This window comes from Phocoena sinus, chromosome 10 (assembly GCF_008692025.1).
Source record: "Phocoena sinus isolate mPhoSin1 chromosome 10, mPhoSin1.pri, whole genome shotgun sequence".
NCBI lineage: Eukaryota > Metazoa > Chordata > Mammalia > Artiodactyla > Phocoenidae > Phocoena > Phocoena sinus.
Window position 1 is genome coordinate 46945423 of NC_045772.1, and position 23924 is coordinate 46969346.

Below are 23924 nucleotides of genomic sequence, written 5' to 3' on the forward strand. Positions count from 1 at the left end.
GTTTTATATTGTTAGGCTATAAGTTTTATGTTATTATTATCACATTTTATATTATAATTGGTGCACCAGTAAAAGCAAATACTACTTTTTTTCTTTGGAATCAATGAAAAACATCATGATAAATATAAGAACCAATTTATTTCTAGTCAGTCTTGAAAATCTCCTGGTACTTAATTCTTATTTCCTTTTCCATGTCTACAAATCTCTGACGCATGTAGAAGAGAAGCACAGGTGCATAGAAGGAATTGAAATTAGGTCAATTATGTTCCACCCTGGTCGTGTTGGCAGGCGTTCTGTATATATATATATATGTCCTGTATTTTAATGATTTTGTTCTGGCGTCTTGTATTGACTTTGTCAGGACACCCTAAATGTCCTCTATTCAGCTTTTTTCATTAAATTACAAAAATTTGGCAGTTAGAGCTATTTTTCAAATCTAACTGGGCATCCTGTGTTTTGTTTTTTAAATATTCTCGAGGTTTTTATTTATTATTTATTTATTTTTGACTGCATTGGGTCTTCATTGCTGCACCCGGGCTTTTCTCTGGTTGCAGTGAGCGGGGGCTACTCTTCGTTGCGGTGCACGGGCTTCTCATTGTGGTGGCTTCTCTTGTTGTGGAGCACGGGCTCTAGGTGTGCAGGCTTCAGCAGTTGTGGCACGTGGGCTTCAGTAGTTGTGGCTCACAGCCTCTAGAGCACAGTCTCAGTATTTGTGGTGCACGGGCTTAGTTGCTCCATGGCATGTGGGATCTTCCTGCACCAGGGCTCAAACCCATGTCCCCTGCATTGGCAGGTGGATTCTTAACCACTGCACCACCAAGGAAGTCCCCCTGTGTTTTTTTATTTGCTAAATCTGGTGACCCTACACCTTGTCATCCCTTGTTAAGAGTCTTTTAGTAAGCAGACTCATTTGTATATTTCTTAAGTCCACTCATCATCAGAAATGACCATTTTTAGAATGAAGTGTCACTGGTATAGCTGAGGACCATTTAGCATGCTCAGATGACAGAGTTAGTTGGTATTTAAAGTCATTCTAGTCTTATGTTCTCCCTTTTTCTGAAAGGTGATAAATATACATATTTTCTTTGATCATTATCACATCATTCACAGAAACATGTCCTGGACATCTAATTAAAATGTCATTATCGAATATCTCAGAGGTTGAGAGTTGTCTAGATAAATATTAGGACTTCTACGTTGAGGTCTCTGTTGCAGAGAAATAATGAATTAACTTATAAAACAATATCTGAAGGAGAATAGTTTGTTAGAGAAACAAGGAATATTCTTGTAGCTGTGGTTTAAAAGCCTGTTTTTACATATTCTCCACTGCCATCTGCCTTGGAGAAGTGCTGCTGAAAATATTAAGTTTAGAACATCTTAATTTTTTCTTTACAGTTATAGACGTCATTTGGATGGCAAATTCTTATGGTGAAAACTTAGTGACTACCAGTTGCCTATCCAGAGGGCAGATTGAAGTGGCTTCCATGATAAACCAAAAAAAAAAAAAAAGTTATTTCATGAATAATGGCTGATATGGTAGATATTTTGTTGCAGCATCTCAAGTGCATACGCTCTTACATATCCAAAGCAGTTGGAAGAAGCCACCACATACATATGTAAGTCTAGATAATTGAGGCAGGGCCTCAGAGTGGGTATGTGCACCCCAGGGAATGTGCAGACTGGTCCTTGGGGTGTAAAAAAAAAGTATTAAAAAATTTTGTTTTTATCTTGCCCTTTCCTATTTCAAACCTTGTAAATGTTTTATAATTTGCAGTACACACACACACACATATAATTTACAAATAAATAAACTTCAGTGAATGTGCACCTACTTTTTTTCACTTACAAGGGTAAACAATAGAAAAAAAATTGAAAATTACTCATAATTCTACCTGAAAATGGGAGATAGAGTGCAGATATAGTGAAATCAATCCAAGTATTTTATAGTGTGTCCATAATCCCAATATTCTAATGACTCTATCCTGTTTTAAAGTCTTAGAAGCTGATGGAGAGGGAAATTAAAGTTGTAAAGAGGTTGCTTTTTGTAATTCTTAAGTAACAGAGATAATTTACTTTCACTGTACTTGATATATACCAGAAACTTATATTAATTATATCTCTCATAATTGTTCCTACAAATACATTTGCACAAATAAACAAAGATATAGTTCAAGAGTGTCCATTGTAACATTGTTTTTTGTTTTGTCTTTTTGGGGTTTTTTTAAACAATTCACTGTTTTTTGGGTTTTTTTAATTTACTTATTTAATTTATTTTTGGCTGCATTGGGTCTTTGTTGTTGCGCACGGGCTTTCTCTAGTTGTGGCGAACAAGGGCTACTCTTCGTTGCAGTGCGCAGGCTCTAGGTGCGCAGGCTTCAGTAGTTGTAGCACATGGGCTCAGTAGTTGTGGCTTGCAGGCTGTAGAGCATTGGCTCAGTAGTTGTGGTGCATGGGCTTAGTTGCTCCGCGGCATGTGGGATCTTCCCAGACCAGGGCTTGAACCTGTGTCCCCTGCATTGGCAGGCAGATTCTTAACCATTGCTCCACCAGGGAAGCCCTGTAACATTGTTTTTAATAGCAAAAAGAATTGGAGGTAAATAGCTATCATTAGATATTCATCAACACATATACATCATCATATATTTATTATTTATGAAATCTACATTGTTACTCTAATAAGATAAGCTTTCTAATATATAATGGAAAAATAGTTGCAAAACTGTATGGAATTTTATGATCCAATATATTTTAAAAACCATACACATGTTTCTCTTTGTAAATGCACTGATAATTTCGGAAAGAGTGCATAAGAACCTGAACAGTGGTGAGCTCTGAAAAGTAGAACCAGAAAATCAGGAGATGGGAGGAACTAAGGGGGAAGGGACATTTTTTTCCATTTTTTTATTTGAAAACTTTACTGTAAGTACATATTAATTTTATAATTGTTAATGTTTTTAAAATAATAAGTTATTGCTTTCTTTGAATTAATAGGTATTTATAGCATAGGTATGTCTACTCAAGATAAAATGAGGTGGGAGTGGAACAGTAACCACATTATTTGAATGATAATATAAGTAGACACAGTCTTTAAGGCCAGGAATATAGCTTTGAGTGTCTATGTAAGAATAACCAAGCAGTGACAAAACTACACTTCAATCTATGCTACGCGGACATAGCTTTAATTAGCATCCCTCATGTGATTCTTGATATTACACTGGCTTCTTTTATTATGATATATTTCATTTACAAATATATACAGTATTACAATATGAAATCTAAGCTTCTACCATCAAGCTCAATTAATAAAACATTTTATTATAAATACAATAGGAACTCTGGTTGCTTTTAACTAATCTAATTCCCCTTCCTATCCCTCAAAGACAATCACTATTCTACATTTGGTGTTTAATCGTTCCCATAACTATTGTTACACTTTTACTTGATAAATATGTATCATATATATAGCATAATATATAGTGTATATCATAAATAATATATAAAATATAAACAATATATAGTATAATTTTTCATAAACTCTATACAAATGATACCCCAAAGTATGTATCTTTCTTCCTTACTACATCTCAAATACCTAAATGTAAGAGATAAAACTGTAAAACTCCTAGAAAACATAGGCGTAAGTCTTCATTACCTTGGATTAGGCAATGATTTCTCAGTTATGACACCAAAAACACAACCACCAAAGAAAAAATAGGTAACTTGGACTTCATCAAAATAAAAATGTTTGTGCTTCAAAGGAGAGTATGTAAGTCAGGATTCTCCAGAGAAACAACTGATAGGATGTATTTACACACACACACACACACACACACACACACACACACACACACACACGTATGTAAAGAGATTCATTATAAGGAATTGGCTCACGTGATTATGGAAGCTCGCAAGTCCCAAGATCTGTAGGGTGAGTAGGCAAGCTGGAGACCCAGAGAGCTGATGTAGTTCCAGTATGTAGGCTGGCAGATTTGCGACCCAGGAAGAGTCAGTGTTTCAGTTCAAGTCCAAAGGCAGGAACAAATTGATTTCCTAGTTCAAAGGCTGTCAGGCAGGAAGAATTCTCTATTAATTAGGAGAAGTCAGCCTTTTTGTTTTACTCAGGCCTTCAACTGATTAGATGAGACCCACTTATATTATGGAGGGAAAGAAGGCAATCTGCTTTACTCAGTCAACTGATTTAAATGTTAGTCTCACCCCAGAACACCTAGAATGATGACTGACCAACTATCTGGGCATCCCCTGGCACAGTCAAGCTGACACATAAAATTAACCATCACAGATACTCTCAAGAAAATAAAAAGGCAATGCACAAAATTGGAGAAAATATTGGCAAATCTTATATCTGATAAGGGTCTAGCATCCAGCATGTATAAATAACTTTTCAACTCAAAAATAAAAAAACAAATAACCCAGTTTTAAAATGGGCAAAGGGTTTGAATAGACATTTCTCCATTAGAAGACACTGTATACAAGTCACCAGTAAGCACATAAGGAGATGCTCAACCTCATTAGTCATTAAGGAAATGCAATCAAAACCAAATAACAGACCACTTCACACCCACTAGGATAGCCTCAATCAAAACTATAGACAATAGCAAGCATTGGCAGGGATATGGGGAAATTAGAGCCCTCATATATTGCTGGTGGAAATGTAAAATGGTCAGCCACTTTGGAAAAACATTTCGCAGTTTCTCATAAAGTTAAGGAGAAATGAAAACATATGGCCACACACAAAAAAACTTGTACACAAATGTTCCTAGCAGGATTATTCATAACAGCCAAAAGTGGAAACTATCCAAATGTCCATCAACTGATAAATGAATAAATAAACGTGGTATAGCCATACAGTAGCTACTACAACATGGATGAACCTTGAAAACATTAAGCTAAGTGAAAGAAGTCAGATGCATAAGTCCATATGTTGTATGATTCCATTTATATGAAATGTCCAAAATAGGCAAATTCATAGACACAGAAAGTAGATTAGTGGTTTCCAGGGACTGGGAAAAGGAGGAATGGGGAGTAACCTCTAATGAGTAGGGAGTTCCTTTTGGGGTGAGGAAAATGTTATACAGTTGACTCTTGAACAACACAGGTTTCAGCTGCACAGGTCCTCTTGTACGTGGATTTTTTTTTCAATAACTACATGGATTTTCCTATGTTGTTGAAGGGTCAGCTTGTAAAATTGATTATTGTGATGTTTACACAACATATAAACTCTACTAAAAGCTATTGAATTGCACACTTTAAAAAAGAAAACTTTATGGTATGTAAATTACACCTCAATAACAAAGGGGGAAGTATATATAACTTTAATTTTATAGCAAAATGTTGGCTATTTCTAGAAAATTAGTTGGATGGTGCTTCTGACATTTTTTCCACTTTATTTGATTTGGTTGAAATGTGATAATTTAGAGCATTTTTATTTATGGAAAAGGAAAGGGATGTATTTCCTACAACAAGTATAAAAGTATCCTTTACATGACAAATTTCAGTTCACTCTTAAAAATGTGTATGGCATTTTGCATTCCAGAAATATTTATTTTTTACCAGTCCATCTGCTCCTTGAACATAATATAGATAATAAAACACAGAATCCAAAGTAAGAATTCTTTACTTTGTCTGGTATGCATGATATCTCTCCTTGGGTGAATGGCTATTCTATTTTCAGAGTTATCTTGCACTTATTTCATCTGACAGTGGATAAGAGAAGACCCAGAAATAAAAATGAATTATTATGAATGGCATCACATCAACAAATCCCAGTTACTTGAGTGGGGGAAGGCTTGTTTTAACTATTAGCAGCTTTGTTCAATAATTTATATTTAAACAACTATCCTTGTAGTAGGCGTGACTGATAGCATGATTGTGTATTTACATTGGCAAGAATGAAATCCTCGTGATCAAGTGCCACTCTCTTCGTTTATCACTAACACAACTCTTCCAGGTAATTGAGGCCTTCCTTCCACCTGAGAATTGATGGCACTTTAGATACAATCCATGGCCACAAAGTAACCCAGCAAAATCATTTACTCTTCACTGGCCAAGAGGAAGCAACTCCCTACTCCGAAATTCCAAGGTGAAAGGCCAATGACTTTAGCTGACCACCATCATCCTGGTTTATTCCTAAAGCATTTGAACTGACCAAGGCCCACGACGGCATTGCTGGGTGGTGCACTTTTAAATGAACACTGAACAAACACAGGGATGTATATTTAAATAAATTACTCTTCTTGGATAAACATCTGGGGAAGCTCTGGAGGCAGTAGATTTTCATAATTTTGACTGAGTTCATTTTAGGTAAAGGGAGACCATGATGGACTCCAGCTAAAGACTTAAGACACCTGCTTCTCACATCAAATAACTGAGAAGGACTTCTAGAAACTTTCAGATAGACATTAAATTGAATTACTTTTTCAAAATATCTAATCCTTTCCATTAAATGTGAAATTTTTCTTTGTGAAATTTTAATTTTATGAATGTTCTTCTCCAGTGATTAAAAGGAACTTCAAGGGTTTGGTATAAAGCAATGTGCTCTTAAAGATAAATAAATATTCTCTACCCCTATAACTTCCTAGTCATTATTCTATTCCATAACAGGCAGCAAAATATTTGAATCTTCTATGTAGGTTTCTTTCCTGAGATGTACTATCAACATTCACTCTAGCTGCAGCCAGAGGTGAAAATACTTACAGCTCTACTACGTTTTTGCACTTAAATTCTCTTACATACAGACTTAGCAATATCAGTTATGTTGCTTTATAGCTATATTTCATATTGTACCACTGAGGTATAAAACTGTGCCTTCGTTGCTAGTTAAAACTTAAAAAATAGTCTTAAACTAAAAAGCAGCTAGATTTCTGTAAGAATTGCAGAGTTTGGTTTAAAAAACTTGGGATGAACCACCAGATGTTGTTAAGAAAACTGAAGAATCTGAGAAGTTGTATATTTTTTGATGATTGGCATTTTAGCTGGGCTGTATGGATTATTGTAATCATGTGTGTCATTTCTGGTCTTGAAAGTAAGTGAATGTATTTAATTCAGTTGTAATGTTCGGTACTAAAAGGGTTCTTTGGTAATTGGTTACTTCAAGAGACAGGGAGTTATTAATTGTATTGTGTTACTTAGGAAACATCATTGTGTGAGTGTGTATGTATGTATGTTTGTATATAAATCAGCTAAAATTCAAAGAAAGATTTCTCATTTCAGAAAGAATGGTTTATTCGTTGACACTTATTAATGTTTCCTCAGCATCATCTTTTTCTTAACATATGAACTTGGAAAAAGTAAACTTGGGAACTAAAATTAGAGCTACCATCATTTTGTTCTTTTGTTAAAAGGGAAACAGCCTCCTCACCACGAGTGACAGTCAAAACAATACCAAATGCCAAAGAAAGAGAAAAAATTAATCATCCTTGGATACAAGACAAAGCACTGCTTTTTTTTTCTCTTTTTTACAAACGAAATCACCATAGCACTTTAGGATGTTAATGCTCAGACATCACTGATATTCATTAAGACTCAAACTAAATATCCACTGTAACATTTACAGTACCTAGATAAGCTTGGCTCTCCATTTTAAATTTTCAAACTCCTGTCTAACATGATTTCCCATTTCCCCTGTTTTCAGAGGGTTGGAAAAGCCAGCGGAGCACAATAATTACACATAGAATTACCATAACCAATTCATTTGCAACTATTTATACATGCATATGACAAAAGTGTTGCTTTCCATGTGTTCAAGACTAGATACAGAGGGAAGACTAAAGTCAAAATCTTTGCCCTCAAGGAATTCACACTTTAAGATATATCATTTCTAGTGAATATGATATTACTAGAGACATTTTGGAAAAAAAATTGTTAAGAGGATTCAGAGGGAAGAGACCATAGCATTTGGGCAAGTGCATTTCAGGCATAGAAAGCAGAGTTGCAGGTTGATTGGCCTGCCTGGAGCACAGATCTAGATAAGGATGTGAGAGGAGATGAGGCTGGGGAAATATACAGGGAATAGATGAGAAAGCAATTCATGTCCAAGGGCAGCTATACATGGGTTTTATTATCATCTTTTCAGTACTCAAACATCATTCTGGTGAAATCTGGAACAAAATTCACTGGACTAGGAGATTTTAGAGTTAGGAAAGTTTGCTAGGAAGCTACTGCAAAAGTCTGAACAAGAGATGAAGAGGGTCTAAGCTAATTCAATGTCAGTGAGTCCCAAGAGTCAGTCTTCATGTTTCTTCCAGTCTCCATGTATCCAGTGATTTATCCAAACTCAGAGATTTTGAGTTCGTTTTTAAAACTCCTTGACCTAAAAATAATCATGGAAATGTACAAACATTAGATTCAAGGATATTCATTTGTAGTCTTGTCTATAATGGTGAAAAACTGAAAACAACTTAGTGTCCAAAAATAAGGTATTAGTTAAGTAAACTATGACACATCCATTGGAGGGCAGAGTCAAGATGACGAACTAGGAGGACATGGAATTCATGTCTCCACACAACTAGGGCACCTACCAGGCACTGGTGGGGGACCAAGGACACCTAAGGGGACAGGAGGAACCCTCAGCGACCACTTGTGGAATCTTGGTTCCTAGGCCAGAGGTTGGGCCTGAGCTCCTGAGGTGGCAGCTCTGAGTCCAAACTGCCGGACTAAAAGAGAACCACAGACCCCAGAGAATATTAATTGGAGTGAGGCCTCTCGGAGGTCCTCATCTCAGCACCAAGACCCGGCTCTATCCAACTGCTTGCAAAATCCAGTGCTGGACGCCTCAGGCCGAACAACCAGTAAGACAGGAATACAGCTCTACCCATCAAAAAAAAAAAGAAACGACAAGAAAATATGTTACAGACAAAGGAGCAAGGTAAAAACCTACAAGACCAATAAATGAAAACGAAATAGGCAACCTACCTGAAAAAGAACTCAGAGTAATAAAGTAAAGATAATCCAAAAGCTCAGAAACAGAATGGAGAAAATACAAGAAACATTTAACAAGTATCTAGAATAACTAAAGACCAAACAAACAGTGATGAACACAATAACTGAAATTAAAAATACTCTAGAAGGAATCAATAGCAGAATTACTGAGGCAGAAGAATGGATAAGTGAGCTGGAAGATAAAACAGTGGAGATAACTGCCAGGGAGCAGAATAAAGAAAAAAGAATGAAAAGAATTGAGACCTCTGCCTCAGAGACCTCTGGGACAACATTAAATGCACCAACATTTGAATTATAGGGGTCCCAGAAGAAGAAGAGAAAAAGAAAGGGTCTGAGAAAATACTTGAAGAGATTATAGTCAAAAACTTCCCTAACATGGGAAAGGAAAGAGTCAATCAAGTCCAGGAAGCACAGAGAGTCCCATTCAGGATAAATCCAATGAGAAACACACTGAGACACGTATTAATCAAACTATCAAAAATTAAATACAAAGAAAAAATATTAAAAGCAGCAAGAGAACAGCAACAAATAAAATACAAGGGAATCCCATAAGGTTAACAGCTGATCTTTCAACAGAAACTCTGCAAGTGGAGGAGGAGCTTCAAGATGGCAGAAGAGTAAGTAAGACTCAGAGATCACCTTCCTCCTCACAGATACATCAGAAATACATCTACATGTGGAACAACTCCTACAGAACACCTACTGAATGCTGGCAGAAGACCTCAGACCTCCCAAAAGGCAAGAAACTCCCCACGTACCTGGGTAGGGCAAAAGAAAAAACAGAGACAAAAGAATAGGGACGGCACCTGCACCACTGGGAGGGAGCTGTGAAGGAGGAAAGGTTTCCACACACTAGGAAACTCCTTCGCGGGCGGAGACTGTGGGTGGCGGAGGGGGGAAGCTTCGGAGCCACAGAGGAGAGCACAGCAACAGGGGTGCGGAGGGCAAAGTGGAGGGATTCCCGCACAGATGATCGGTGCCGACCAGTACTCACCAGCCCGAGAAGCTTGTCTGCTCACCTGCCAGGATGGGTTGGGGCTGGGAGCTGAGGCTTGGGCTTTGGAGGTCGTATCGCAGGGAGAGGACTGGGGTTGGCTGCATGAACACACCCTGAAGGGGGTTAGTGCCCCACAGCTAACCAGGAGGGATTCCGGGAAAAAGTCTGGAACTGCCGAACAGGCTAGAGACTTTTTCTTGCCTCTTTGTTTCCTGGTGCGTGAGGAGAGGGAATTAACAGTGCCGCTTAAAGGAGCTCCAGAGACGGGCGCAAGCTGCGGCTATCAGCACAGACCCCAGAGACGGGCATGAGACCCTAAGGCTGCTGCTGCAGCTACCAAGAAACCTGTGTGCAAGCACAGGTCACTCTCCACACCTCCCCTCCCTGGAGCCTGTGCTGCCCACCACTGCCAGGGTCCCGTGATCCAGGGACAACTTCCCCAGGAGAACACATAATGTGCCTCAGGCTGGTGCAATGTCACACTGGCCTCTGCCATACCCATCCCTCCCCCTGGCCTGAGTGAGCCAGAGCCCCCTAATCAGCTGCTCCTTTAACCCCGTCCTGTCTGAGCAAAGACCAGATGCCCTCAGGCGACCTACACGCAGAGGCAGGGCCAAATCCAAAGCTGAATCCCAGCATCTGTGCGAACAAAGAAGAGAAAAGGAAATCTCTCCCAGCAGCCTCAGGAGCAGCAGATTAAATCTCCACAGTCAACTTGATGTACCCTGCATCTGTGGAATACCTGTATAGACAACAAATGATCCCAAATTGAGGAGGTGGACTTTGGGAGCAAAGATATATTTTTTTTTTTTTCCCTTTTTCTCTTTTTGTGAGTGTGTATGCATATGCTTCTGTGTGTGATTTTGTCTGTATAGCTTTGCTTTTACCATTTGTCTTGGGGTTCTGTCTGTCTGGTTTTGTTTGTTTGGTTGTTTTAGTATAGTTTTCAGTGCTTGTTATCATTGGTGGATTTGTTTTTTGGTTTGGTTGTTCTCTTCTTTCTTTCTTTTTAATTACTTCAAAAAAAATTTTAATACTTATTTTTTGTTTTTTATGTTAATAACTTTTTCATTTTATTTTATTTTATCTTTTTCTTTTTTTCTCCCTTTTATTCTGAGTGGTGTGGATGACAGGCTCTCAGTGCTCCAGCCAGGTGTCAGGGCAGTGCCTCTGAGGGGGGAGAGCCAAGTTCAGGACATTGGTCCACCAGAGACCTCCCAGCTCCACATAATATCAAATGGCAAAAATCTCCCAGAGATCTCCGTCTCAACGACAAGACCCAGCTCCACTCAACAACCAGCAAGCTACAGTGCTGGACACCCTATGCCAAACAACAAGCAAGACAGCAACACAACCACACCCATTAGCAGAGAGGCTGCCTAAAATCATAATAAGGTCCCAGACACCCCAAAACACACCACCAGACGTGGACCTGCCCACCAGAAAGACAAGATCCAGCCTCATCCACCAAAACACAGGCACTAGTTCCCTCCACCAGGAAGGCTACACAACCCACTGAACCAACCTTAGCCACTGAGGGCAGACACCAAAAACAACGGGAACCATGAATGTGCAGCCTGTGCAAAGGAGACACCAAACACAGTAAGTTAAGCAAAATGAGAAGACAGAGAAACACACAGCAGATGAAACAGCAAGGTTAAAAACCCACCACACGTAACAAATGAGGAGGAAATAGGCAGTCTACCTGAAAAAGAAGTCAGAATAATGATAGTAAAGATGATCCAAAATCTTGGAAATAGAATGGAGAAAATACAGGAAATGTTTAAAAAGGACCTAGGAGAACTAAACAGCAAACAAACAATCATGAACAACACAATAAATGAAATTAAAAATTCTATAGAAGGAATCAGTAGCAGAAAAACTGAGGCAGAAGAAAGGATAAGTGACCTGGAAGACAAAATAGTGGAAATAACTACAGCAGAGCCAAATAAAGAAAACAGAATAAAAAGAATTCAGGACAGTCTCAGAGACCTCTGGGACAACATTAAACACACCAAAATTCGAATTATAGGGGTCCCAGAAGAAGAAGAGAAAAAGAAAGGGTCTGAGAAAATATTTGAAGAGATTATAGTTGAAAACTTCCCTAATATGGGTAAGGAAATAGTTAATCAAGTCCAGGAAGCACAGAGAGTCCCATACAGGATAAATCCAAGGAGAAACATGCCAAGACACATATTAATCGAACTATCAAAAATAAAGTACAAGGAAAACATATTAAAAGTAGCAAGAGAAAAATAACATACAAGGGAATCCCCATAAGGTTAACAGCTGATCTTTCAGCAGAAACTCTGCAAGCCAGAAGGGAGTGGCAGGATATGTTTAAAGTGATGAAAGAGAAAAACCTACAACCAAGATTACTCTACCCAGCAAGGATCTCATTCAGATTCGATGGAGAAATTAAAACCTTTACAGACAAGCAAAAGTTAAGGGAATTCAGTACCACCAAACCAGCTTTACAGCAAATGCTAAAGGAACTTCTCTAGGCAGGAAACACAAGAGAAGGAAAAGACCTACAATAACAAACCCAAAACAAATAAGAAAATGGGAATAGGAACATACATATCGATAATTACCTTAAATGTAAATGGATTAAATGCTCCAACCAAAAGACGTAGACTGGCTGAATGGATACAAAAAGAAGACCTGTATATATGCTGTCTAGAAGAAACCCACTTCAGACCTAGGGGTACATACAGACTGATACATCCGTCCAATGGAGTGCATATAGTGTTGGCAATTCGTGTGTAAATAAATTTGAAGACACAAAGACACAAATAAATATATTTGTGATATATTTAGTTAAATAAAAAGCAAGCCATAAAAGAATATGTAGACTAAAAAAATCTAGATTTTTGTCATGCATATATATACATGTTTAAAACTTGAAGGACAGACACTTAAAATGTTATTAGCAATTACTCTTTGTGTTGGTATTATAGGATATTTTTCTTTCTTGTATCTGTATTTTTAATTTTCATGGTGACTATGCATTATTTTTGAATCTGAAAAAAGTTATTAAGGTAAGAATTTTAAGGGCTTGAGGAATGAAAAATGGTCCCAACGTAGGTGACCACTGACTTTGCATATGTAACACTGCTACTGACTCTTCATCACTAACCAACTTTCCTAACCTTGCCTTCTTCAAATGTTTATCAGTGTATGCCGTATAGCTGCCACAGAGCCATGTGTGCATGGAGTGAAATAAGAATTATCACATGATCATTATTAATTACTATAATCATTCACATATTATGTTATATGCCAGTTATTAGGCTAGAAATGTGCATATATTTTTGCTTCTTTATCTTTTAAAATGTGAACAAATCCTGTGAGTTTTATTATTGTCCCCATTTGCAGATTAAGGAGTCTGAGGCTGAAAGAGCTTAGTGAAGTGCAGAGCATTGATTTTTCTTTTTTTTTGCGGTACGCAGGCCTCTCACTGTTGTGGCCTCTCCCGTTGCAGAGCACAGGCTCCGGACGCACAGGCTCCGCGGCCATGGCTCACGGGCCCAGCCGCTCCGCGGCATGTGGGATCCTCCCGGACCGGGGCACGAATCCGTGTCCCCTGCATCGGCAGGTGGACTCTCAACCACTGCGCCACCAGGGAAGCCCCAGAGCATTGATTTAAACTCAGATTCCAAGGTCAATGCTCAAAGAACAATGTAACAAGTTCAATTTATTTTTTTTAATGATTGTTTTGATTTTTATTTTTTAAAATAATGAAAGAAGGGTGTAGTAAATTTTACCTCATGCTGTACATATATAAAAGGTCAGATATCATTGTATGAATTAAAAAATATTTATTTAATCACTCAAAAGGGTCAGGAATGTTCTACCTACTGAAACAGGCGCTTTCAAGTAAGGAAATCAATCATTTATCAAACCAAAAATTTTCTCTATATTCTAAGATTTTTCTTTTTACTTTAGAGTGAAATTTGTTTTTCATCTTCCTGGGCCTGGGCCTGGTATCTTTTATACTTAATACATGTCTTCCCTACAGGATTTCCTTTGGGAAATTTTATTATAGATGGTCACAATACCTATTCATTTATTTCAGCTTCTAGAAATTAGTAATACTGCATTTATGTCACCATTTAACTTTCCAAGAGCTTTGAATTTGTCACAATTTAACTTAGCACTCCATATCCTCCTCTTTTTTTTTTCTCTTTTTTTTTTTTCTCTTTTTTTAATTTGCCCTCTCATCTGTCAAGAGATCCAGGATAGGGGTTAGCACTATACATAATTTATTTGAAGGTAAAGAGATGGAAGGAAACAGCAAACCATTCATTAATTCCATTACCCTTAGAACTTAAAAATCATAGAATCTGGAGTTTCAAAGAACTGTGGAGGGGCTTCCCTGGTGGCATAGTGGTTGAGAATCTGCCTGCTAATGCAGGGGACACGGGTTCAAGCCCTGGTCTGGGAAGATCCCACATGCCGCGGAACAACTAGGCCCATGACCCACAACTACTGAGCCTGCGTGTCTGGGGCCTGTGCTCTGCAACAAGAGAGGCCGCGATAGTGAGAGGTCCATGCACCACGATGAAGAGTGGCCCCCGCTTGCCACAACTAGAGAAAGCCCTCGCACAGAAACGAAGACCCAACACAGCCCTAAATAAATTAATTAATTAAGAAAAAAATTCATAAAAAAAAAAAAAAACTGTGGAGGCCAGTCAATCTATGCATAGTAAAGGAATTCCATCTCTGTATTTCGATGTTTTTTCTTTTGTTATTCAAATGAGTTAGAACTTCTTTTTCTTTTGTCTTTATTAGAAATCTCCTAGAAAACTTAATATGTGGACAAATTTAATGAACAAAACGAATTCAGAAAAATCAAGTAGGTGGGCAGGGGTCTTAAGCACACCGTTACAATCAAGCCAAGGTTATCAGGTTTGTGATCATTATGATTTTAACGCACAGGGAGGAAATGTTGGCCTGAAGGTCTCAGACTCACAACATTTCAGATCTGGAGAGGACTTCAATATTAAACTTCTTTCTTCTCATCATGTAGGATTAGATGTGTATACTGATAGACAGCTCTGAACAAATTATGCATATTTTTGACAGAACAAAAAAAATAAGACTGGAAAAGCTCTCAGAGAACTGTTCACCTTCATTCTGTACTAAATTATTCTTATAATTTTTAGATGCATATTCTTCCATTCCCGTTTCAAGTACTTCGAGATAAGCAGCGGCCACCGTTTCCCACTGAAATGTAATTTCATAGTTCAGTAGTTTCAGAAGTACATCTTTCTGGACTCCAGGCAAAAGGATCACTGTTTCACTTTGTTCTCTTACTCCCATTTCCATTCTTTGTTGGGCACAAAATGAGGGGCCACACTTGAAGTCTCACTGTTCTTGGTGGCCAAGGTACTGCAAAAAGAGCAGCCATATCTGAGGATTAGAGCCATGGCCACAATGCTGGAAACTGTAGCCTTTCTGCCTAAATCCAGCTTCTGAACTGCAGCATATTGTCCCAACTACCAGGAAAAGAAATGCCTAGTTTCTGAGATATTCCAGCACTCAACTGTTCTTGTATTTTTAGCTTGTATTTTCTTTTCACCTCTTGGTCATTAGGAACAGCAAGGCAAAAACTGAACAATTTCAACAGATGTTTATATTCTCTTGCTGAAATGAATGTGTGGCCCTGGCCCATAATATTTATACATGTTTTCCTTTTTACTTAATTGTAATTAGCATGCTGTTTATTGCATTCCTTTTACCTTTCCTTAAGAATTTGCTTTTTCCTTCAATTGTTTGCATTGGTATCTTTTGAATTTCCTCCCTCTTATTTATTTTTTGGCATAAATAAAAATTGGTGCTACAGTGGGAGTGTGATAAAGCTTTTCATTATGTTCCCTTTTGTCCAACAGCGATCATAAGGTATAAAAAAATTCTAAACAGTTTGCCAGAGTTACGTAACAAAAAAAAAAGCAAAGTTTTTAATAAGACTTTGTGTTCTTAGTTTTCTGCATTCAGTTTTTATTAAAGGTCCAGATCTCCTTCTGTTATTTTTGTTGATTTTTTTCTCTAAATCCTTTAGATTTTTTGTTCCCATCCCTTAATTTAAATTTTCTCTTAATTTCTTACATTTGTTTTGTCTTCTTTTCGAGATGTCTTTCTGATTCTAGCCTCACTTCTTACCATTTGGTTTATGGATACTGTGGAGCAGAAGTACGTTCTCTTAGTTCAGTAAAGTGGTATTTTCTCCTCCAGATCATGAGTCAGGGATAGCTAGTTAAAAACCTAATATTCCCATATTTATAAAACACATCCCTTCTCTAGATTGTTTAGTAAATAGTGTTAGAAACATGGATAACCTATTTGGGGAAAAAAAAAAAACCTAGGTTATTCTTACCTTTACCATACCCCCAAATAAATTATAAATCGATTAAAAGATTAAGTTTTTAAAAATATCTAAACTTCCAGGAGAAGAATTTCTATGGATTTTAAAGCAATGCAAGAAACCACAAAAGAAAAGATTGATACCTTTTCCTTTTTAGTTTAATATTTAATTTGTAGAATTTAATGTGTTTGACTAAATGTAAATATACTTTTAAAAAATCCTTAGTATTTTAAAGTAACAATAAGATGTATATATGCAATAGGGTCTGAAAAATAGTATCTTACTTATCATAGCAATCAATAATAAGTACATTAATGCCACAATATAAACATTAAGAAAGAGGATGAACAGACAGTTCTCAAAGGTAATGACCAATAAATGAACAATAGTCATTTGAAAGTGTTTATCCTCATCTATAGCCAAAGAAATAAAAATTAAAACAATAAATCACTGCCAGTACTGCCTATAAAATCGCAAAATTGAAACGTCAATTTAAATGTTTATAAGACTGAGTGGTTTTAATTTCTTTTTTGAAGCTCCTAAGTTTTATTAATTAATTAATTTATTTACTTTTGGCTGCGTTGTGTCTTCATTGTTATGAGCAGGCTTTCTCTAGTTGCAGCAAGCAGAGGCTACTCATCGTTGCTTTGCGCGGGCTTCTCATTGCGGTGGCTTCTCTTGTTGTGGAGCACGGGCTCTAGGTGCACAGGCTTCAGTAGTTGTGGGACGCAGGCTCAGTAGTTGTGGCTCGCAGGCTCTAGAGCACAGGCTCAGTAGTTGTAGTGCACGGGCTTAGTTGGTCCGTGGCATGTGGGATTGTCCCTGAGCAGGGCTCAAATCCATGTCCCCTGCATTGGCAGGCGGATTCTTAACCACTGCACCACCAGGGAAGTCCCTGAAACTCCTAAGTTTAAAATTTTCTACAATGAACATGTGTTACTTTTATAACAGAAAAATTAACGCTTTAAAATACATGTGGATGTGTATTTAATCTGTTCTCTCCAACCCAAGACATGACTAAGAAGTGTACACCTTTTTAAGTGGATTCTACTGATTCTGTTTCCTAATTCCACTATATTTCAGTTAACCTAGATACTGGTTGTTCCTTGAAAATAAGAATTAACAAAAGCAGAGATTTTTCCAAGCTAATGACATCATATGGTAATATTTCATGGCCAGAATAGAAGAGCCCTCACGATAAGGGCTGTTTTGAGGAAAGTGTTTTCTGTAAGGTCAACAGCCTGTACCAGTTCGACTCCATAATTAAACGTTAAGACATTGTCTGAGGCGTTGAGGTGAAGTGTTCTGGAATTGTTTAGGGTTCAGGGAAGATGGCCTTGCCATAATAAAAAGAAATTTTAAGAGAAAGAGGTTATCAAGAAGGATGTGTTTTTCTTTAGTGACAAGCTATAGAATCTATCCATTGATTTCAAAACGTTAATCTCAGTGTAAAGAATTTTCGAGTTTTTGTGAAGATCTCTTAAAATGGATCTCTTAGAGAAGTAGAAGGTGAGAGTTATATAGGACTTTATTCATTATGACCCAAATTTATTAGTAGCCAGGCATCTTATTTAAAAGCAGTTTACTTAAACTATCTGGTTAATCCTTGTAATAATCCTCTGAAGTAGGTACACTGAATTATTCATTTCACAAAAGGGGAGGAAGTTGAGATGTAACAAGTCTAAATAGCCAGACCAAAGGTCCACCACAACGACATGAGAGAGGCAGGGTTTGAGCCCAGACAAGTATGCCCGTAAAGATTGAATTTGTACCTTGAATACTGCACTGTCTCCACATTATAATTCAGTAATCCTAACTTTCCCCCCAACAACTGACCCCAACTCTACATAGGGCACTGCACAGTCTAACATAATCTGCCCACCTTAGCCTTGCTTTTGGGTGGCAAAGCAGAAAGAGCTTGGGTTCTATGTTCTAACTTGGATTGAATCTTTATTCTGCTATCATGTTCCTATTAGTTATCTCTTCACCTGTGAAATGGGGGAAAATAATACCTCAGAGGGATGCTCTGAAGATTGAGATACCATATGTGAAAGTGCTTAGAATAGTGCTTGGCAAATAGTAGATGTTGAATAAATAATACTCATTTCCTTCTTCCTTCCCTTGACAAACAAAAGTGGTTCTTCCTGACCAAGTCAGTTTGCATGAAAATGCTTCCAGGGCTTTCAGTTTATCACAGAATCCTTAGAAAATCTACTCATAAGATCAAAAAGACCTTAGACAGGGATCCCAGAGGCTTTTAATCCTCCAGGTTTCGGCAGAGTATGCTGCGAGAAGCCAAAACAGAGGTTGATGTAACTTGATGCTCTGAATTCTCTCTTTTCTGGATTCAGGCAGGCTTTTTATACTCTTGTTTCTATGACTCTTGCTTCTCTTTCAACTCTCCTGCATAACCCTGCCCCCTGGTTCCAAAATACATTTTACACAACTGAACTCTAGCTCAGACTGATGATACAAGATTTCTCAAAGATGCCTTATCATTTCCTGCTCCCACACTTTTTTTTTTTCCTGCCAGACTCTCTCTCTGAAATAACCATCTACTCAAAATTTATCTTTTATCTTCAAGACCCAACTCAATTCATCCTCATTCATACATCTGCTCCGACCACTCTGGACGGAAGAGACCTCACTTTCTACTAAACCATTGTAGCACTGAGTATCCCTCAGTTCACAGGTTTGTACATACTTTTGTATTTTAGGGCTGAAAAAGGACTGAATGGAATAGTGGTTTAAAATGGCATCTGATTAGCAGTCCCCTAAGCTGCTTCTCCCAGCTCCTTACTCAACTATCTACGCAACCAGCAAAAGTCAAATTCTCACAAATACACTAAAATCTAAGACCAATAGGCAAACTATTATCAGAATTAGGAAGGAATTTCTGCAATTTAAAGGCCAAAAGAACTGGATTGAGAAACTTTAAAAACCACTTTCCCATTAAAAATAGATTAAAGGGCTTCCCTGGTAGCACAGTGGTTGAGAGTCCGCCTGCCGATGCAGGGGACACGGGTTCGAGCCCTGGTCCGGGAAGATCCCACATGCCGCAGATCGGCTAGGCCCGTGAGCCATGGCCGCTGAGCCTGCGCGTCCGGAGCCTGTGCTCCGCAACGGGAGAGGCCACAACAGTGAAAGGCCCGCATACCGCAAAACAAAACAAAAAAAAGATTAAAATTCTTGGCCTGAAAGGAGAACCACCCTTTGCTCCTCCTCAGCTGTTTCCCCCCTACTCAGAAAGAAAGGAGCCCTGTCGGTCACCACCAGCAGCCACCAAAAATAAAACATGGTGGGGGGCAACCGTCCCTCTTATCAGGTAGGTGATATTTTATGGGGTGTCCAAAATGCTATCCCCTAATCCCTAGTACAGTGATTCAAAAGAGTTAAAAATAATAATAGAAACTAGAAAAAGATTTTCAGGAACATGCCAAGAAAAAAAAAGCAGGTATGTCAATATTAATTTTTTTTAAGTCAGATGTGAGGGGTGGAGGGAGGATGAATTGGATGAAAGTGGTCAAAATGTACAAACTTTCAGTTATAAGATAAATATGTACTAGGGATGTAATGTACAACATGATGACTATGGTTAACACTGCTATGTGGTATACAGTATTTGAAAGTGTTAAGAGAGTAGTTCCTAAGAGTTCTTATCACAGGAAAAAACTTTGTTTTTGGTATCTATATGAGGTGATGAATGTTAACTGAACTTAGTGCATAATCGTTTTATAATATATGTAAGTCAAACACCTTAAACTTAACACAATGCCGTATGTCAATTGGGTCTCAATAAAACTGGGAAGCAAAAGTCAAATGTGAGGCCAGACATAAAATTGAGAAAGTATTTGATATTGATAAAATTTACAGTGAAGATATAATTATGAATCTCATCAAATAACGTAATGGCTGAATATATAAAGTAAAAACTGTTAGAAATATAAGGAAAAATAACAAAAACAGTTACTGTGGAAGAATCACATACATACCTCAGGCTATGAGAAATCCAGTAGGAAAAAAGTAAGGAAAAAAATAGATTGGAATAATATCTTTAATAATATATCATAATATAATATATAAGGTGCTATATATGTACATATGTGCTTATATATGATATACAGAGATATATGTCAATAGATACATGGATAGATAAACAAAAGCTGCCAGCCATAGTATGTATGAAATATTTAGAAAAATTTTTATAGTATTTGTCTCAAAGAAAGAATCAAGGAATTCCAGTAATTAGAAATCCATTCATTGATTTCCATGTACTCTTACTAGACATTAATAAGGACAATAAATGGGCAAACAGTTAGTTACCATTGAGTTAAAGCAAGAATTAAAACTACAATTACACACCATTTAGAAATTAACAAAAATGACAATATTATATATCAAACTAGAGAATGACACCAAAGCTACAACCAGAAGCAGATTCATAGGAGGAAAGAACTGATATGTTTTTGTTTACTGGATTTTTTGTTGTATGTTCTAACAATTTTGCATTTCTTAAAATTAAGCTGTAGCCACTTCAGTATTTCCTGAGGTAGTGTTCCATACATGTAAAATACCATTCCAAGGAAATAATATGCTGGGCCTAGTGTCTTCCTGTATTCTCTCTACTCACATTTGTTTTGACCTGTATTTGCCGGTTCTCCATTACCTTGGGACACCAACCAGTTGGCACCATATTTGATCGCCTGATGCTCACTTCAGGCCCCTTTAAATTTAACATTTCTTTAAGTACAATTTCTGACTTTGACCCTCAACATATGCTATTTTATAGTTAATTCTTGGTTCCACACAGCCAATATTACTAGTAAGAGGCACTCACACCTTCTTTCAGGACACAAGGAGCCTTTATATGTTGGAAGAACACCACCTTGCCTCCCAACAAGAGGAGGGAAATCACAGAGGAAGAATCAATTGTAATTTAGTACGAGGGTCTGTGGTCTTTATGGTCCCTGGTAAGTTTATCACAGAATTAAATAAATACATATATGCATATGCAATTATACACATAGACCTACATATACATTACATACATACATAAATGGAGGATGAAAAACCTATCTTTTAGGGATAAATCAGAAGTTATAAAAAATACATACATTTTAAACTTTTAAGTTCTATTTCAATGACAATCATTTGAACTAAAATAAAAAGATTATTTTTCTCCTGTGAGCTTCCTGTGTTCAGTAAAATCATGGATATGGTATATGGATATCAGAAGAATTAGGGTGGATATAGAATTTATATACTGGACTCTCAGATATACAGATAAATAAGGTAGGTTTGCATTACATCTCATTCCTCAATTCAAATGCTGTGTTTACTTTTCCTAAATTTTTCACTTAATTTATTAGCCATGTTATTATTTCTGTAGCAACTATACCCCTTAATAAACTATAGTGCATTTTCTCAATTCAGAGTTATTTCCAACAACAAAACTGTCATTTTCTTAAGAAACTATGAGTAGTTGCTATAGTCAATTATGGTACCATAAAAGAAGATATTGGGTCCTTATTTCTGTAATAGTTCTCACTGAATTATATGCATGTACAGAAAGACAAACTGATCTGCTCACAATAATTCATGCAGTATTTAAACCTAATAACATTTTTCTCCAATGTAGACGAGGGTCCAACGTATCTCTTACCCTGGACATGAGTAGCTTGGGGAATGTTGAACCCTTTGTGGCCACACCAACCCCACGGGAGAAGGTAGCAATGGAGTATCTGCAGTCAGCCAGCCGTATTCTCACAAGGTCACAGCTCAGGGACGTCGTGGCAAGTTCACATTTACTCCAAAGTGAATTCATGGTGAGCCTGCTGTTTATGATTCACTCTTCAGTAGGTATTTTGATATACTAGGCACTAGAGGCACATTCTAAAATGACACTGTCTTCCACTCAGGCAGCTTACGGTAAAACGGTTACAGTTCAAAAGGTTAAGTGCAAGGATTTTAGATCCACCCTGCATCTCATCAACTGTTGGTAAGCGTTCAAACTAGAATGTGAATTGCGGCAGGGTGTATAAGGGCTGGCCAGGCAAAGTGACAAGAAGGAGCTGAGCATTCCAGGATGAAGGAACAGCCTCGCTGTCACTGTTCGGGAAAGTAAATTGTGCAGTTTGACAGGAGCATTGAAATTAAGGTGGGAAGTGACAGAAAATGAGTTTCAGATATAGAAGAAATCCAAGTCTTAATACCTCTTTAAGGGTTTGGACTTATCTTGTGTTTTAAAAAGATCACTATCTGCAGTAGAGTCAGCATTAGAAAGAGGTATTTTGGAGACTGTAGACATAATCCTGTGGAGCTGTGATGGTGGTCAAAACTAAAAGAGTAGCAGTGAAAATTTGGGAGGGGGGCTTCCCTGGTGGCGCAGTGGTTGAGAGTCCGCCTGCCGATGCAGGGGACGCGGGTTCGTGCCCCGGTCCGGGAAGATCCCACATGCCGCGGAGCGGCTGGGCCTGTGAGCCGTGGGCGCTGAGTCTGCGCGTCCGGAGCCTGTGCTCCGCAACGGGAGAGGCCACAACAGTGAGAGGCCCGCGTACTGAAAAAAAAAAAAATTGGGGAGGGTCTATAGGCACCTACAAGAAGTGGGCTTAATAGGCTAAGGCGGCCAAGGAAAAGTCAGGGATGACACCCCCATTTTTAGACTTGAGCAACAGCGTGCGTGTATTGTCATTTAATGAAATAAGGAACACAAGAGGAAGACCCAATGTGAGCTAAAAATGATGGTGAGTTTCATTCAGCTAAAAATGATGCTGACCCATCAGTGTTGCTGGTGATAATGCATGAACACACATTTCAATCTGGAGAGCATGGAGACAGATTAGACCTTCTTAGGTCTCATTGTTGCCCAAGGGGAATATCCATTTTATAGAGCCCCTTGCATCTTAAAGCAGTTGTACATTTAAGCCATAGCTGATGGGTGTAATAAGTTGATGACTTCAGGGTCAGTTCAGATGTTTGCAACCACCCTAATGATGAGAGACAACAATAGGTTAGATCTATCAGCTTCATCAACTATTATTAAAATACAAGCATGTTGCTTTAAAAATTAGACTTCATAGCATATCATCTTTTATGTATGAAAAAAAGGAGAACTGGGAGGAATAAAAGAACCAGTCAGTGATCACAGAAGTGGCCGAGGGTACACCTAGTATTCTTTTCTACAACCACAGATAGCTCTTTGTTCTATGAGATAAGCCCTTAACACAGTCTACTTCCCTGAGAGATGAGGCCAGCAAGGAATGCCGAGGAGAGAGATGATGCTGGAAGATGACAAATTGTCAGTGTGTGTCAGAAAACAGGAAAGATCGGGGAGGAATAAAGATATTCACGGCTTTGCTAAAACAGACTAACTTGTTGGAAATTCCCAAGCATGAACATGTGGTTTGTACTGAACATTCAACAATTTTGCTTATTTTGGTAACTTGGAACTGAGAACTTACAACATTTAGTTGGAGCAGAGAGTAGGGATAAATATCGTAAATACCTAAAATAATGCAAGCTTAGGAAACAATATTTTTAAAGTAAGCTACTCCTCTCACTGGACCGAGTCTTAAATTCACAGTAGTCAGGCTTTTCTTGAAT

At 37.9% G+C, this 23924-nt stretch overlaps 1 protein-coding gene across 3 annotated transcripts in view; it reads left to right on the plus strand.

The window, feature by feature from the left end:
• The window catches only part of PTPRR (protein tyrosine phosphatase receptor type R), a 257281-nt gene that overhangs the window by 188751 nt on the left and 44606 nt on the right, over positions 1 to 23924 (plus strand). For all 3 annotated transcript variants that reach the window (XM_032646704.1, XM_032646702.1, XM_032646703.1), the window contains one exon: positions 21961 to 22147. In XM_032646704.1, the coding sequence (XP_032502595.1) occupies positions 21961 to 22147 (187 nt within the window). The remainder of the gene's footprint in view (positions 1 to 21960; positions 22148 to 23924) is intronic.